Source organism: Vanessa cardui, chromosome 24 (assembly GCF_905220365.1).
Source record: "Vanessa cardui chromosome 24, ilVanCard2.1, whole genome shotgun sequence".
NCBI classification, from domain to species: Eukaryota; Metazoa; Arthropoda; class Insecta; order Lepidoptera; family Nymphalidae; genus Vanessa; species Vanessa cardui.
In genome coordinates this window covers 9,617,009-9,631,867 of record NC_061146.1, presented here as the reverse complement: position 1 = coordinate 9,631,867, position 14,859 = coordinate 9,617,009, and the positions used below count along the sequence as shown (strand labels likewise).

At 31.1% G+C, this 14,859-nt stretch overlaps 2 protein-coding genes across 3 annotated transcripts in view; one reads left to right on the top strand and one right to left on the bottom strand.

Annotated features, from left to right (window-relative positions):
• Nucleotides 1-13,007, bottom strand: part of LOC124540282 (coactosin-like protein) — a 38,019-nt gene extending 25,012 nt beyond the window's left edge. The window contains exon 1 of one of the 2 annotated variants that reach the window (XM_047117756.1): nt 12,617-13,007. Coding sequence is in view for 1 of the 2 variants with exons in the window: in XM_047117755.1 (XP_046973711.1) it covers nt 12,621-12,674 (54 nt within the window). In the remaining variant the exon portion in view is untranslated. The remainder of the gene's footprint in view (nt 1-12,616) is intronic. The other variant, XM_047117755.1, reaches the window with a different exon arrangement.
• A 387-nt stretch (nt 13,008-13,394) lies between these two features.
• Nucleotides 13,395-14,170, top strand: LOC124540052 (EKC/KEOPS complex subunit TP53RK). Its single transcript, XM_047117457.1, has one exon. It carries the CDS (start codon nt 13,430-13,432, stop codon nt 14,150-14,152), a length of 723 nt encoding a protein of 240 aa, XP_046973413.1. The 5' UTR covers nt 13,395-13,429; the 3' UTR covers nt 14,153-14,170.
• Nucleotides 14,171-14,859: the final 689 nt, after the last annotated feature.

The window sequence follows — 14,859 nt, the reverse complement described above, 5'->3', positions numbered from 1 at the left end:
ACCCATCATATATTCTACCGCCAAACAACAGTATTAAGTATTGTTGTGTTCCAATTTGAAGGGTGAGTGAGCCAGTGTTATTACAGGCACAAGGAACAAAACATGAGACCAAGGTTGGTGGTGTATTGGCGAAGTCAGGAAAGGTTAATGTTTGTTACAGTGCCATTGTCTTACGCGAATATTCAGTGGTGCTTGATGGTTTGAACCCGCAATTATCGCTAGCGTTCTCAGAGTCGGATTTAAAAATCTGGAGGCCCCTGGGCCACACAGCAGTGAGGGCCCTAGACAAACAGAAGTGTGAACACCCTAATAATTATATTATTATGAATTAATTTTTTTTTTTTATTTCTCTATATCTCGGTATTTGTCAACCAGCTGAAAACTGACGTGGCGCCCTCATGTGGAGGCCCCAGGGCAGTTGCCCTGGTTGCCCTCCCCTAAATACGGCCCTGAGCGTTCTAACCACTGGCCCATCTCAGCTCACGACATCGTAACATGTTCACAGATACAACGAAATACTTATAACAACATTATGGAAAGAGAAAATTTAAAAAAAGAACACAATACAATAAACGCAGGCGCGGGTCGAAAATCGAAAGTTACATTTCACGCTTCAAGCGCTTTAACTCGCTTAATAATTTAAAATGCAGACCGTTTTTATAACACCTCACTTTTTGCATATCTTACTAATGAAATTACTTAATAAAAAATAATTACGTCGAGCCAGCCTGTCTAGTTACCACCCACTGATTAATTCAAGTTCCAGTTTGAAGGCACACTGAGCCAGTTTAACTTCTTTACTTAAATATTTCAAAGAAATTAAATAGTGACAATATCAAGCAGTGGTGACCACTTACCATTAAATGGCAAATTTCAAGTCTGACGAATCATTTTGTATTCTTTTATTTAGATGATTTTTAATAATTGTGTGTTTTAACCAGATGTTAAATCTGCGTTAATAGTAATAATTTCATTTATTTATTAAATTCTAATACAACTTGGTAGTACGGCTTTGTGCAAGCCCGTCTAGGTAGGTACCACCCACTTATCACTCATTTTACCGCCAAACAACAGTACTCAGCATTGTTGTGTTCCGGTTTGAAGGATGAGTGAGCCTGTGTAACTACAGGCACAAGGGACATAACATCTTAGTTCCCAAGGTTGATGGCGCATTGACGGTGTAAAGAATAGTTAATATTTCGTACAGCGTCTTTGTCTATGGGTGATGGTGACCACTTACCATCAAGTGGCCCATATGCTCGTTCGCCAACCATGAAAAAAAATATGATTAAACCGACATTACTGTATACCGTAATATAAAAACCAATCTTATTTTTTAACAAAAAAAAGGCCTTTTTTACTCAATGCATTTGTATAAACGGTACATATAACAAAATTACATTTTTTACAAAAAAAATTCTGTCCTTCTATCTGTTTGTTCTGGCTAATCTATGGAACGGCTTGACCGATTTTGACGGTACTTTCAATCGCAGATAACTGATATAATAAGGAGTAACTTAGGCTGCAATAATAGATATTTTTTTGTTAAATTCAAATGCGTATAAGTTCGCGGGCACAGTTGATAATACATATAATGCTAGTTCAAGCCCTTTACAACTTCTACAACAACAACAACAGCCTGTAAATTCCCACTGCTGGGCTAAAAACCTCCTTTTCCTTTGAGGACAAGGTTTGGAACATATTCCAACACGCTGTTCCAATGCGAGTTGGTGGAATACACATGTGGCAGAATTTCTATGAAATTTGTCACATGCAGGTTTCCTCACGATGTTTTCCTTCACCGTTGAGCACGAGATGAATTATAAAGACAAATTAAGCACATGAATCAGCGGTGCTTGCCTGGGTTTGAACCCGCAATCATCGGTTAAGATGCACGCCTTCCAACCACTGGGCTATATCGGCTCTACAACTTCTAACTATACTAAAAACACAAGTCAGCTTAGCAACGTCTATATTTGAAACAGAGGGTAAAGTAATCCTGGCTGGAGGGACGTTTAAAATTAAATCCCCCTGACCTCGAACTTCAGAGTGCATTTGGATCTCCGCCAAGATTTGTACCGCTTGTTAGGATGACATGCAATTTTATTTTTTCTAAACGAAAACCGTTTCGTTTCGTTTTTGTTTTTTTTTTCTTTGTTTGTATTATTAGAGCTTAAAACATTATGACGAAGATATGATTTATCAGTTTAAAAAAAAAAAAACAATATAATTTTTTAAATCTCACAATTACTTGTAAGTTATTAATATGTAATTAAGTTTAACAAACTCAGTTCTATATTAGATATTTATTTTTCTTTTTATTATAGTAAAACCTATTTTGAGGTAAAGTTCATATTTTCTCTCATATCAACATAGTTGCGAGGTCATCGCTCTGTGAAGAGACGAACAAAAGAGGCTTTGTAGACCACATGTGAGAAAGTATTTCCGGGTTTTTTGAATGTCTCGAGAAACTGAAACGAGCCTTGTTCATTGTTAGCCGGGATATGGAACAGAAATAAAAACTTCTTTCTGTGACGTTGGCTGTTTGCTGTCAATCCGTAGTCAATACTTTTTTTTTTTCGTTCCTTCAATAACAACTCAAAAGGGATATGTTTGTTATAAGTTTACGCTAACATAAATTATGTTTAATAACTTTATTATTATATAAAAATTTAACCATTGTATAAATACAATTGATTCATTCCGAGCATCGACGCAACATCTTTTAAAACTTATATAAATAATTAAAATCTAAATTAATTACAATAGAAAGCGAATCCTAAGCCACAAAAAATTGCCTACTCATTATAATATAAAAAAAAACCAACCATTATATTTAATAAGAAAACAACGTGTAAATATTTTTAGTATATTATACTTACTGAAAATAAAAACAAGATGGCCGCTTCCCGTTCTGTAGTTAAAATTACATCGTGACGAAGCATATTAATACAGACCAGGATAATGCCCTGACTTCATCGCCGCAAAACGGAGGAAAACTTGTGTTTCGATTTATTAGGACATATTTTGTTGTTGATACTTTTTGGTTTCGATAGCTATTTCTCTAGAAACATCTATTTCCCAGAACACAGCTTTTATGACAACGATACTTAATGCATTTTAGTTGTTAAGACAATAAGTAAATAGTATTGTAATTATGCAATTATATAAATGCATATATGTTGGAATCATTTGATTAATTATTAACAAAATGCTACAAAATTGTTACGGGTCACCTCTACATAATATAAGAAAATTTGTTAAGATCTTTTAAGCATTACAATGGTTATATTATTTTTATAAAAAATATTTATTGTATATGTAACGCAATATGAAAAAAATGATCCCGCTGAATTTATTTCACGCGTTCTTCTCAGGCCTGAGGGGTTAAATTCCGAACCGGTGGTAGATTTTTTGACTATCAATAAGAAAGTGTAATCACTTCTATTTTGAATTAAAATTTTTGACATTGACTTTGACTAAAATAACACATGAATTACAGCTGAATTTCAACGTTCCTAACCGGAAATAAACAATCATATTTCTTTTAATGTTTTCTTTAGTATAAAGTCATAAAACAAATCTGAAAAGAAATAAATAATTTAAAAAAAGAACATTTTCAAATCAAATTCGAACGAATATTAAATGTTTGTAACGATAACTTAATCCTAATCGAATAATATTGTATTTATCGATTTGTTTCAGCTCTCAACTAATTTGTTGTTGTGTCTACTTAAATCATCAATTAATACTTTGACTCTTAACCGATCAAGCTCCTACGCATCACCCGTCATATATTACATTGGCAGAATGTTTTGTTCCTAGTTTTTTTTCTGTAGTCCTTGTTTTTTATTTTGTCGTGTCGTGTATGGAATTCTTTATGATATTATTTGCGATACAAGACTACTGTCCTTATTAGCTATACATTTCGGTTCTATTATGACATAAATATTAACAAAGTTATTGTAATTTAACATTGTATCAATTTTTGGGACCTTTGTTTTTGATATACACAGGTCATCTTTTTGGTGTTAAATGTTTACATTTTTAAAACATCATAAACCAAATAATTTTAATGGTTAGTTAGTTATAATTTAGGTAGTTAGTTATAATTTTAGTGGTTTTAAAAATATTTAAAAAAAAAACTATCATGATTTGCCAAGCAATGATACATTTACTTACTGCCAATATAATGACAATAATAATTGTTGATACGAATCGATATATCGAAATGTTTTAATATAAATGTAATTGCTATCATTTAAGGAATGTTTAATGTTTATTCGGTAAATTCCAAGGAAACATAAACTTTAATAACCCAATTCGAAGTCTAGGGTTGCTAGCCTTAAAATAATAAAATATAGATTATAAATATTATTATAAAAAAAATTACAAGCCATACTTTCACTAATTACATTTAGTTTAAATATCTAAAAAATATCCAATTTTTAACTTAATATAGGTAGGTAACCTGGTAAAATGGTTAATGTGTTCTGTATGAAATAGGATCCATCCCAGACACTGGAAATATCAAGAATTAGTAACTATGATTCCCATGTACACTACTAACGCTACTAAAGTAATATGCTGAATAAGTTTAAACCGCAGGCTGATTTTGATGTGTCATTGAAAAAAAAAGTGTGTATCCCACGATAACGGTGAATATTCAGATGACAGCTTGCTTAATTGCGTATTAATGTCTTTAAAAGGTTACATTACTTGTATAAAAACCTCACGTTCGTAATACTGACCTCGTTTTGAACCTTATTTGGGCAGATAAACCATGAAGGTCGAAACAACTTTATATTTAAGAGCTGGTTTCGATAATGTCGAATTTGCGAACACATTTATGAAGCAAAGAGTAAAAAGTAACAGTTTGTAAATTTCCCACTGCTGGGTTAAGGCCTCATTTCTCAATAAGGAGAGGGTTTGGAACATATTCCACCGCGCTGTTCCAATGCGGGTTGGAATGCACATGTGGCAGAATTTCGATGAAATTAGACACAAGCAGGTTTCCTCACGATGTTTTCCTTCACCGCCGAGCACGAAATGAATTATAAACACAAGTTAAACACTTATACATATATATATAGTGGTCCTTGCCTGGGTTGAACTAACCATTGGGCCATCACAACTCAATATATTATATTATGCATATTTATAAAAATAAATTTTATAATCAAAACTATTAATGTAATTATGCAAAGAACAATTGTTATATTTATTAAACGCTTCTATATTAATTTCGCTAATAAACACTTGGTATTTATCAATAATTACTCGACACATTAATCCAGTTTTATCCGATTACATGTTTACACAAAGCCTATAAACTAATACATGCTTAGATCGTAATACAATAAGCTGTACATTATAAATGTCTGTTAAACGAAATAAATCCTACCGATATTGACGTATTACTAAGTTACTGAACACCATTTTCAATCGACTTCAAAAAAAGGAGGAGGTTCTCAATTCGACCCGTATGTTTTTTTGTTTGTTACGCGATAACTCCGCCAATTATGTACCGGTATATTCAGCGTATAGGTATATACCTAATAATACCTCAAGGGTGGTCCCATTTAAAATTAATAATAAAAAACAACCCCCAAGGGTGGAAAATTGGGGATGAACTTTTTTATACGCAATATCGCCGCCGATTATAAACCAATTTGAACGATTTTTTTTGTGTTCACACATTTGAAGTCGGTTTTTTTTTTAAGTTAATTATTTATTTCTTAAAATACTTTCTAATATCTATTATGTTTTAAAAATCTGAGCTTCAGTTTCGTGTTATAGAACCAAACAGAACAACGTATCTAATTCTTTAAACGATGACTGATGTTTCTCACATTGCATAAATGAGGATTTATAATAAACGTCACTTAACTGTTTTGAAATGAGCGTCACGTGTTTTATTCGGAATAATAAGAATTTATTTTTAACTTTTTGTTTTTGTGTCTAGAGCGGTTGAATAAACATTTTGATAATGGCTTTGCTTAATATTTTAAATAATTTATACTAATATTATAACTGAGATAGTAACTACGTATATAATAAAATTCCGCAGTCATTTTTAACTTTGCCGTTTCGTAAGTTCAAATCGTTTATAAAAATACATTGGTAGAATAAGCTTATTATTCGTTACAAGATTTTATAGATGATAAAAAAACGTGGAGTTAATTGGTACCTGTTGACTTCCAAGCAGTATTATTAGTTTCAATAATTGTATTTAACTAACATGACTCTGCTTTTTTTTTAAATATTAAAAAAGCCTAAATACTGAGTTTCTTACCGGTTGTTCTCGGTAGAATCTACTTTCTGAACCGGCGGTAGCTTAACTTCATTTTAAGATGACGATGAAAACGTTCTAGTGAAATCCTACTTGAATAAAGTTTATTTTGATTTGATTTGTTAATGAACCTGATGAAAAAAGTCACCTACGGCGCACAAACCAGTGGAGGTAATATCATATGTTCAGATGTGGATTTTGATTCGCAGACGTTGCTAATTTCGGTGTTTATAATCTATATAAATATTATAAATGTGAGAGTAGCTCGGTCTGTCTGTCTATCACTATTCCACGACCAAACCGCTGAACCGAATTTGATGTTACATGGTATGAAGCAAACTTGACCTCCAAAGACATTGGCTACTTTTTTGCCTAACAAATAACGACTAGTAACAGCCTGTAAATTTCCCACTGCTGAGCTAAGAGCTCCTCTTCCACTAAGGAGAGGGTTTGGAGCATATTCCACCATGCTGTTCCAATGCGGGTTGGAATGCACATGTGGCGGAATTTCGATGAAATTAGACACATACAGGTTTCCTCACGATGTTTTCCTTCACCGCCGAGCATGAGATGAATTATAAACACAAATTAAGCACATATATATAGCGGTGCTTGCCTGGGTTTGAAGCCGTATACATCGGTTAAGTTGCACGCGTTCTAACCACCGGGCCATCTCAGCGACTAACAGCCTAAAAGGAGCGAAGCCGCGGGCGTCAACTAATATTTATATATACTGGCGGCTACTAGTATTACTCGTAAGTTTAGATTGTTAGTAAGGATTGCAAGTAATCAGCTCTGAATGGATTAAACACAATTGTGGGTAAACGGGGAATACGATACCATTTGTGAACGGTTCCGGTTTTCCAATGCTGATATATATATGCTTTTTATCAATCGTCAATGAAAATATGTTGAATTATTTAAATAAAGAAGACTTAGTTTTAATAACACTACATATTGTCAAGTAATGTTCCGCCGAACAAAACTAGAAAATGGAATTTGATTGGTTGCCATGAATGAACGAATAATGCAAACGTAATTAAGATGATTTGCTGATAACGGTGATTGTTTTAAGTCTATTTAATGATGTGTGTATGAATAGGCTATTTGACTGGTTTTTAAAATCCATTTTATATTATTAAGTAGAAGTTAAGGAACCCAGTAACTAAAAGTAATGTTTTTTATTTCTAGTACATATTTGCCGAAATATATCATATAAAAATTCCATATTTAAATAGCGCGCGAAAACGCTACTTGGACAATATGGCGCTGCAATGTGGTCGGTGACGTCACTTTCTTGTATTTTTTAACTTTGCTCCGAATAATAATTTCATGTAGTAACGTAATTAGTTAAGTTTTATTTATTCTAGCCGAAGGAAGTCGATATTTCATATCAATAATTCAATGTTTTATATAAGTAGTCTCTTTTTTTTTATTGAATATGTTTTACATAATTTTGAAGTTATATTTACATATTCGCTAAGTCAAGGTTAATGGGTGAAATTATTGATAAGGATGTCGTTAGTCGGCATCGAAGTCAATGCTTCAGCCTTATCGTTTTATGATAATCAATAAACTTGGTGAAATATAGCCGAAATGTTAAGGTGAAGTTTTAAAGCGAATTTTTGTTTTATAAATACGACAGAGAGAGAAAACATCAGACGCAAAGGTATAATACTGTACATCCTTCATGGAATACGGTATTTGACCTATTAATATTAAAGTATTACAATATCATTTTAGAGATACATTGAAATGAGACATGGTTTTGTTGTAATGTGACATAGTCTATGATTAAAATGGTGGATAAAAGTAATTTTTTATTTTATTTAATTCAGCAGTGTTACACGACGATTAAAACGTTTATAAGCGTACTTGAATAAATAATATTTACATTTTCTAATATTAATATCTCACTCAAGGGTAATTTAACTAAAGATGTGTGAAATTTGTATACATATATATTATGATCGTTTCGATAATACTTATGAAGCTATATACATCGCTAATTATATGCTTACCTAATATAATTTATATTTAACTTTAAGAAACCATAATTAGTATATTCGAATTCAATAAAGTTATACGTTACACGTCATAATAGATCCATTAAAATTATATAAAACAAAACTCATACACCTTGCTTTATTTCCTGCACTGGTGACAGGAGGGCTGGATCGTTTTTTACCCAGAGGATCGGAATTGCGATTCAACGGGGAAATTCTGGTAACATTCTTGCCACCATTTCACACGGGGGAGATTTATACAGTAAATATTTTTAATTGATATTTAATTTTATTATTTTTTTGTTTTATTAATAAATTGATTTAATCACAATGAATTATCAACCTTATGATAAATGTTGATAAATATAATCATTCATGAAACTAACACTCCATAAAATATTACTTACATTTATGCACTTAAATGAGATCTTGATAAGATCGTAACAATAACTTCGTACCAATACAAATATTTGATAAACACGATACCTATTGGCAAATTAGAAGTACATTGTTATCTTGGAACTAGTTACAAGCCCCGGCTTCTCACAGATTTAATAAGGGTCTACTTAAAAGGGTATCGTAATACATAACAATAACAACAATAGCCTGCAAATTTCCAACTGCTGGGCTAAGGCGTCCTCTTTGAGGAGGTTTGGAACATATTCCACCACGCTGTTCCAATGCGGTTTGGTGGAATACACATGTGTCAGAATTTCGATGAAATTAGACACATGCAGGTTTCCTCACGATGTTATCCTTCACCGCTGAACTAGAGATTTATTATAAACACAAATTAAGCACTTTTATATAGTGGTGCTTGCCTGGCCTTGAACCCGAAATCATCAGTTAAGATGCACGCCACCACTGGACCACCTCAGCTCATATCTAGTTATGTCACAATGTAATTACTAAGAAATTTCTAGTTAACACGACTCCATTAAATATCTGAATGGGTACTTAGTTGCTTAAGCACCGACCCATAAAATTTTAGACCATAAATATGTTCGTATAATTGTAAAGTGTATCTAAGGCCGTATACTCACTTCGGACATTACCGCTATAGTAGTTATATACAATACGCTATCCCTGTTAAGCCAACACGAAAGCTAGACCAAGCGCCATTTTATTATAACGACATGTCGAATTATATTAATGTATATTAATGCAATTTACTTTTTTTTATATGATATCGATGGTAAATGATGGTAGAGTCATCACTATCCATAGACTGGAGAATTTAAATCAATAGTTAGATCGTTGTCCCACGAACTTTAAGACCATAAGTTACACTGGCTCACTCATAAACACTGGATCATAATCGGTACTAAGTATTACTGTTTGGTGGTATGAATGAATGAATGTTTGTACCCAGTCAGATTTGCATAAAGCCCTACCAACAATGATTATTAATTAACTGTGTAACATAGACGAAACACAGTCATATGTATAAGCATTACCTTATGACTTATTAACATTAATATCTTATTATGATAAGAATGTAGGACTTCCATAATCCTACAGCTTATAAAACTGAGGTGTTTATTAGCCTCGAGGCGCACAAATATTAATATAATTAATTAATAAAATATCCTGAGAGGATTTGAGATTTGTGTCAGTGCCTGAAAATATAAAATAAAAAAAACTAATCGACTTTCATTCGACATAATTATTTTATAATATTTTTAATATTAATAAATAAGATAGCACGTTTAACTGTAATCGAATAAAGTCAAAAGTCAAATTAAGATGACAAAACAATGCTATGTTTAAAATTTATTTGTCATTGTTACGAAAATACGCACAAATACATAGCCGAAAAGCTTAAAATATAGCCATCTCTTTCTCTCTTAATGGGAAGCTGTATGTTGCTCCTTATCTATTAGTTAACATGTGATGCATTAACGCGCTTTAAACTAAATATGTATTGAAGATCAATCAAGCTATATAAGCGTACGTAGGTGCGGGTCAACGGCCCGCCATTCGGCTTATAAACTTGTATATCTACATGAGAATCGCTGTTCGAATTTTAAATTGTTATACAAACCATGAATAAGGAAAATAGCTTTATTCAAAGGAGGTTTATTACGTTTAATCTTTTTTTTATAAGTATTTGATAAGTGCGGAGCAAAGATGCCGTTTTTTTAAATATAAATTTTAAACTTATTATAAGATTTCGTAAGATTGACGTTATTTCTGTAATTCGTAATAAACAAGGCTTATCAACATGAAGATTTAAAAGCGCTTTATGATCCTACAAACCTCTTTTAAACGATTATTTTGATTAACGTTTAATAAAAAAATATATTAAATACATTTTTAAAATAATTACGATTTTGTGGCGACCGTATTCGTTGTTTAAATAACAAATTCAGTCCAAACTCTTGAATTGTATTTTTTTTTAAAGGTACGAACAATATTTGAGAGGATAAAACATGACTCAATAATGCAATTATGATTTTGGCTACGTGATCCAATTAGGTACGACATTAATTAGGTTTCCATTTTAGGTAAAAATAAGTTATTTAATTGACTTATCTTAACACAATAATAGCCAGAAATTATAAACAATTTCTTTTGTAAATAAATAAAAAATAAAACTATAGAAAAGCATTAATGACTTCACATATAATAGTCATGGGTCGGCGAACAGACATCCGATTAGCATAATGATTCTATTCTTAATATATAGTTAAAAAGTTATTGTATGTATATATTTCGTATTAGCTGTCCCACGCTTAGGTGCCTTGTCTGTCTTTTGTCTTCTATCCCATTATTAAGTCTCAAATGAGTATTACCGCAATTATAATATAGTATGCAACATTGAAAGTAAATTAAAAACATTTTATGCTCGATGAGTTACGATCATGTTATATAAAAAAAAAAAAACCAACCGAACTCAAACTATGAATACGGCACAACTTTTAAAAATAAATATAGGTCTATTAATCTGGACTTCTTTTTTTTTAATTTGTTATCCGTTAGGAACTGTTTCGCTTAATGCATGACTTGTACAATTTAAACTTTATGCTTACGTTTATATTGGTGAAAATATCCGTAACTAACGGACATATTTGTTGATCTCGGTCTCGCCATTGTTCTTATACCGTTTCGCTAATAAAATGCTCAAAGAAATAACTGTTATAATTTCATAGCTCCCATGCTTGTTTTGGTGGGAAAAAAATACTAATTTGAATAATTTCATATTTGTTACATCGCTTTCACCTTAATTACTCATTAAAAAAAGATACGTAATATTTTTAATACTTAAAAATATTATCATACTTTTTATAAATACAGAGGTAAGTTTTGTTGATAAGCCTTAATTCAGACATTGGCTATGGAGTACATTTAATATATTTTTTCAAATTCACCCGTCTAATTAACGAATAATAAATATTATTTAATAACAATATTACATAAATATAATTACATTGTACAAAGATCGAATCGAATACTCTAGTGAAATATTCATAAAGGTCAGTTGTATTTTTTTCTGATTATCGCACCCAAACATACACCGCTTTTTTTTTAATTAACTTAAGTAGGCAATGAAAACGTATATTCAGCGTAAAATGTTTATCGCACTGGATACGCAGGAATAGGATTACTGAGTAAAAAATAGCTTTAGCACGTAACTAGCCTTTCATTAATTATTTAATAATAATATTATTTTTTGTATGTTTGCATTATGTTTTCATTTTTTAGCGGAGTATACCTTTCTGTCTGATTGAAAATCATACAACAGCGTATAATCTTCTAACTATCCATTTTAAATAGATTAATAAAAAACAATACGATGTACTTAAAAGTGATTGGAAAAAAATTATACCAGCATAGTACATATTTTTACAAATCTGAAGTTACGAATTATATTTTGTCATTCATATAAAAATAAATAAGTATGTTAAAATTGTTAGTAAACTTAATTGTAAATTTTCTACTATTTTTTTATTTTCAAAACCTAAAAATTGTTTACGAAGTTGTATTTGTGCACATAAGTTAATAAAATCAAATCAAAACAGATTCTAATTGGAATATGACTTATTTAATAATTTTAACTTATGAGGACAGTAAGTTACGAAAATAAGTATTACTCATCTTCCAGACACATCAGACGGAAATCACATTAGCTAACTAAAGGCGTGCCTGCATTCCTATACCTACTCAAATGCACCCAGACATTTCTATAGTACGCCACTTCACCCCCTCGCTATCAATACGGCGCGACACGGCATGCCATGACTAAGAACCAATACAGTAGTGAGTAGACTACAAATAAAAAAATATAAATTAAAAATAAAAAATTTAAAAAAAGGACTTACTTTTTTCGGCCCATTCTGCACAATATTGTCGTATTCCATACCTTCCACAGACATTTTCACTTAAAAAAATTAAACACACCAAAAAGTATACACTCAAAGAGGTTTTATTTTTTAATACACCCAAATATTTCGGTTCTTAATCGTTTATCGTAATCAAATGTAGTCACTAAATGATTAAGAGTTCCGGTAAATCACTGTTTCCATTAAACAATTTAGTGGAATTAATCGTTCGGATTGTACGTCGTGCCGACTGCCGGCACGGGTGCAACAAATTCAGACGCCCACACAGCCTCCCCTGCTCTCCAGCAAGTGAAATACTCATAAACTCATACTATGTATAGAAAGTTGGTATAGGTAGGGCAAATGGGAGTGAATGTAAAGTACGGTTCGTATAAGGCGATTTTATTGTCCTCGTATGAACGTTCCTTTTTAGGCATAAGTCAACACTAATACCTTACTTACTTCAACCACTGTAAGTCGTATCTTAGCCATTATCAACGAACAATGTAAACTTTCTTTTAAATAAAGTTTTTGTAGAAAATTCCAATAAAATATTTTCATTAAAGAGAATATTTATTACCTGTCTTTAAAAATATTGAGTTCTTCTGTCAATTGTCAAATTGTTGTCAAAATATAAATAAACAAGGCTACGTTGTTGCTTGTTTCTAATATTGTTTATTAGTAAATATATTTAAATAATCAACATCTTACAATAAATAGTTTTTTAGTACTTACGTATGTAAAATAATATTCAAAGTTTCATACAGTACATACAGTTGTAAAACTTTTTAGGTTATAAAATATCAAATATGAAGGAAGACTATAAAATATTGAAACAAGGAGCCGAAGCGAAGTTGTATATCTGTAACTATCTGGGAAAGCCTACGCTTATTAAGGAGAGATTCAAGAAGAACTATCGACACCCAGACCTAGACCTCACTATAACCAAAGAGAGGATAAAAAATGAAGCAAGATCGATTGTACGATGTAAAACGGCAGGAATAAGGACACCAACGTTATATCTCGTGGATTTCGAACGTAGACGCATATATATGGAACATTTCCAAAACAGTATAACTGTTAAAGATTTTATAATAAATTTTTCTAAATTAAATATTAGCAAAGATGTTACACCAAACAGCTTAGATGTATATGCTTGTAAAATCGGTCAGACGGTCAGAAAATTGCACGACAATAATATTATACATGGGGATTTGACTACTTCTAACATGTTACTCGTAGAAAAAACTCTCAGTAATGTAGTTGATGACTCAAAATGGCTACATCATGACAATGTTGAAATAGTTATGATAGACTTTGGATTGTCATTTATCGATTCAAGTACTGAAGATAAAGGGGTTGATTTATATGTGCTGGAACGAGCTCTTATTAGTACTCATAATGATTATCCAGATTTATTCAATAAAATATTTGATGCATATAAGAGTTTCAGTAAGAATAACATTAAAGAAATTATAGCTAAGTATGAGGATGTTAGGGCTAGAGGTAGAAAGAGAACTATGGTTGGTTAATATTTTGTAAACTTTGTACCTAAATAAATAATGTTTAAACTTTCTTTGTTTTATTTGAATATATTCCTAAATCCCATACTATACTCATAATCTTAAATATAATATCATAATATAATATCATAATATAATAATATAATATTCTATATGTATTGTATAGCTTCATAAGAAATTGATTGCATAAAAGGTAAAATATTTATCTTAATATTCAGTAAAAAATCTACTTCTTTACCTACTTTCTAATCTACCTGTTGAAAAACAAAAATAATTTTTGTTATTAAATTATAAAATAACTGATTGGATGTGAAGGATAGAGACACTTCTCCACTGTCCATGTAAAATATTAATTGGCTGAAAGATTAAGATATACAAATATACTACTGATTCGTATTTTATTTCTGTAATAACTGTAACCATGTAATTTACTTAGATATTCTATTATTCAAGTAAGTAAAGATATATTTCTAATAATAATGGTATATCTAGCAATTGACTGCAAGCAAACAAAACAGGGTAACGTAATTTCAATTAAAAATATTACTAAAATTGCATTGATAAACGAAATAATAATCTGAATATTTATTATGTGATATTCATATCTTTTTTTGATTTAACGGGGAAATGTTTACGCAATTTTTCCACGTGATAATTATTCGTAATATAATAAAATAAATACATAATTAATTAATATATTTTAATAATACCTAGTA

What these genes read in the sequence shown, in the direction of transcription:
- LOC124540052 (XM_047117457.1), top strand. Translation starts at nt 13,430, where the DNA reads ATGAAGGAAGACTATAAAATATTGAAACAAGGAGCCGAAGCGAAGTTG.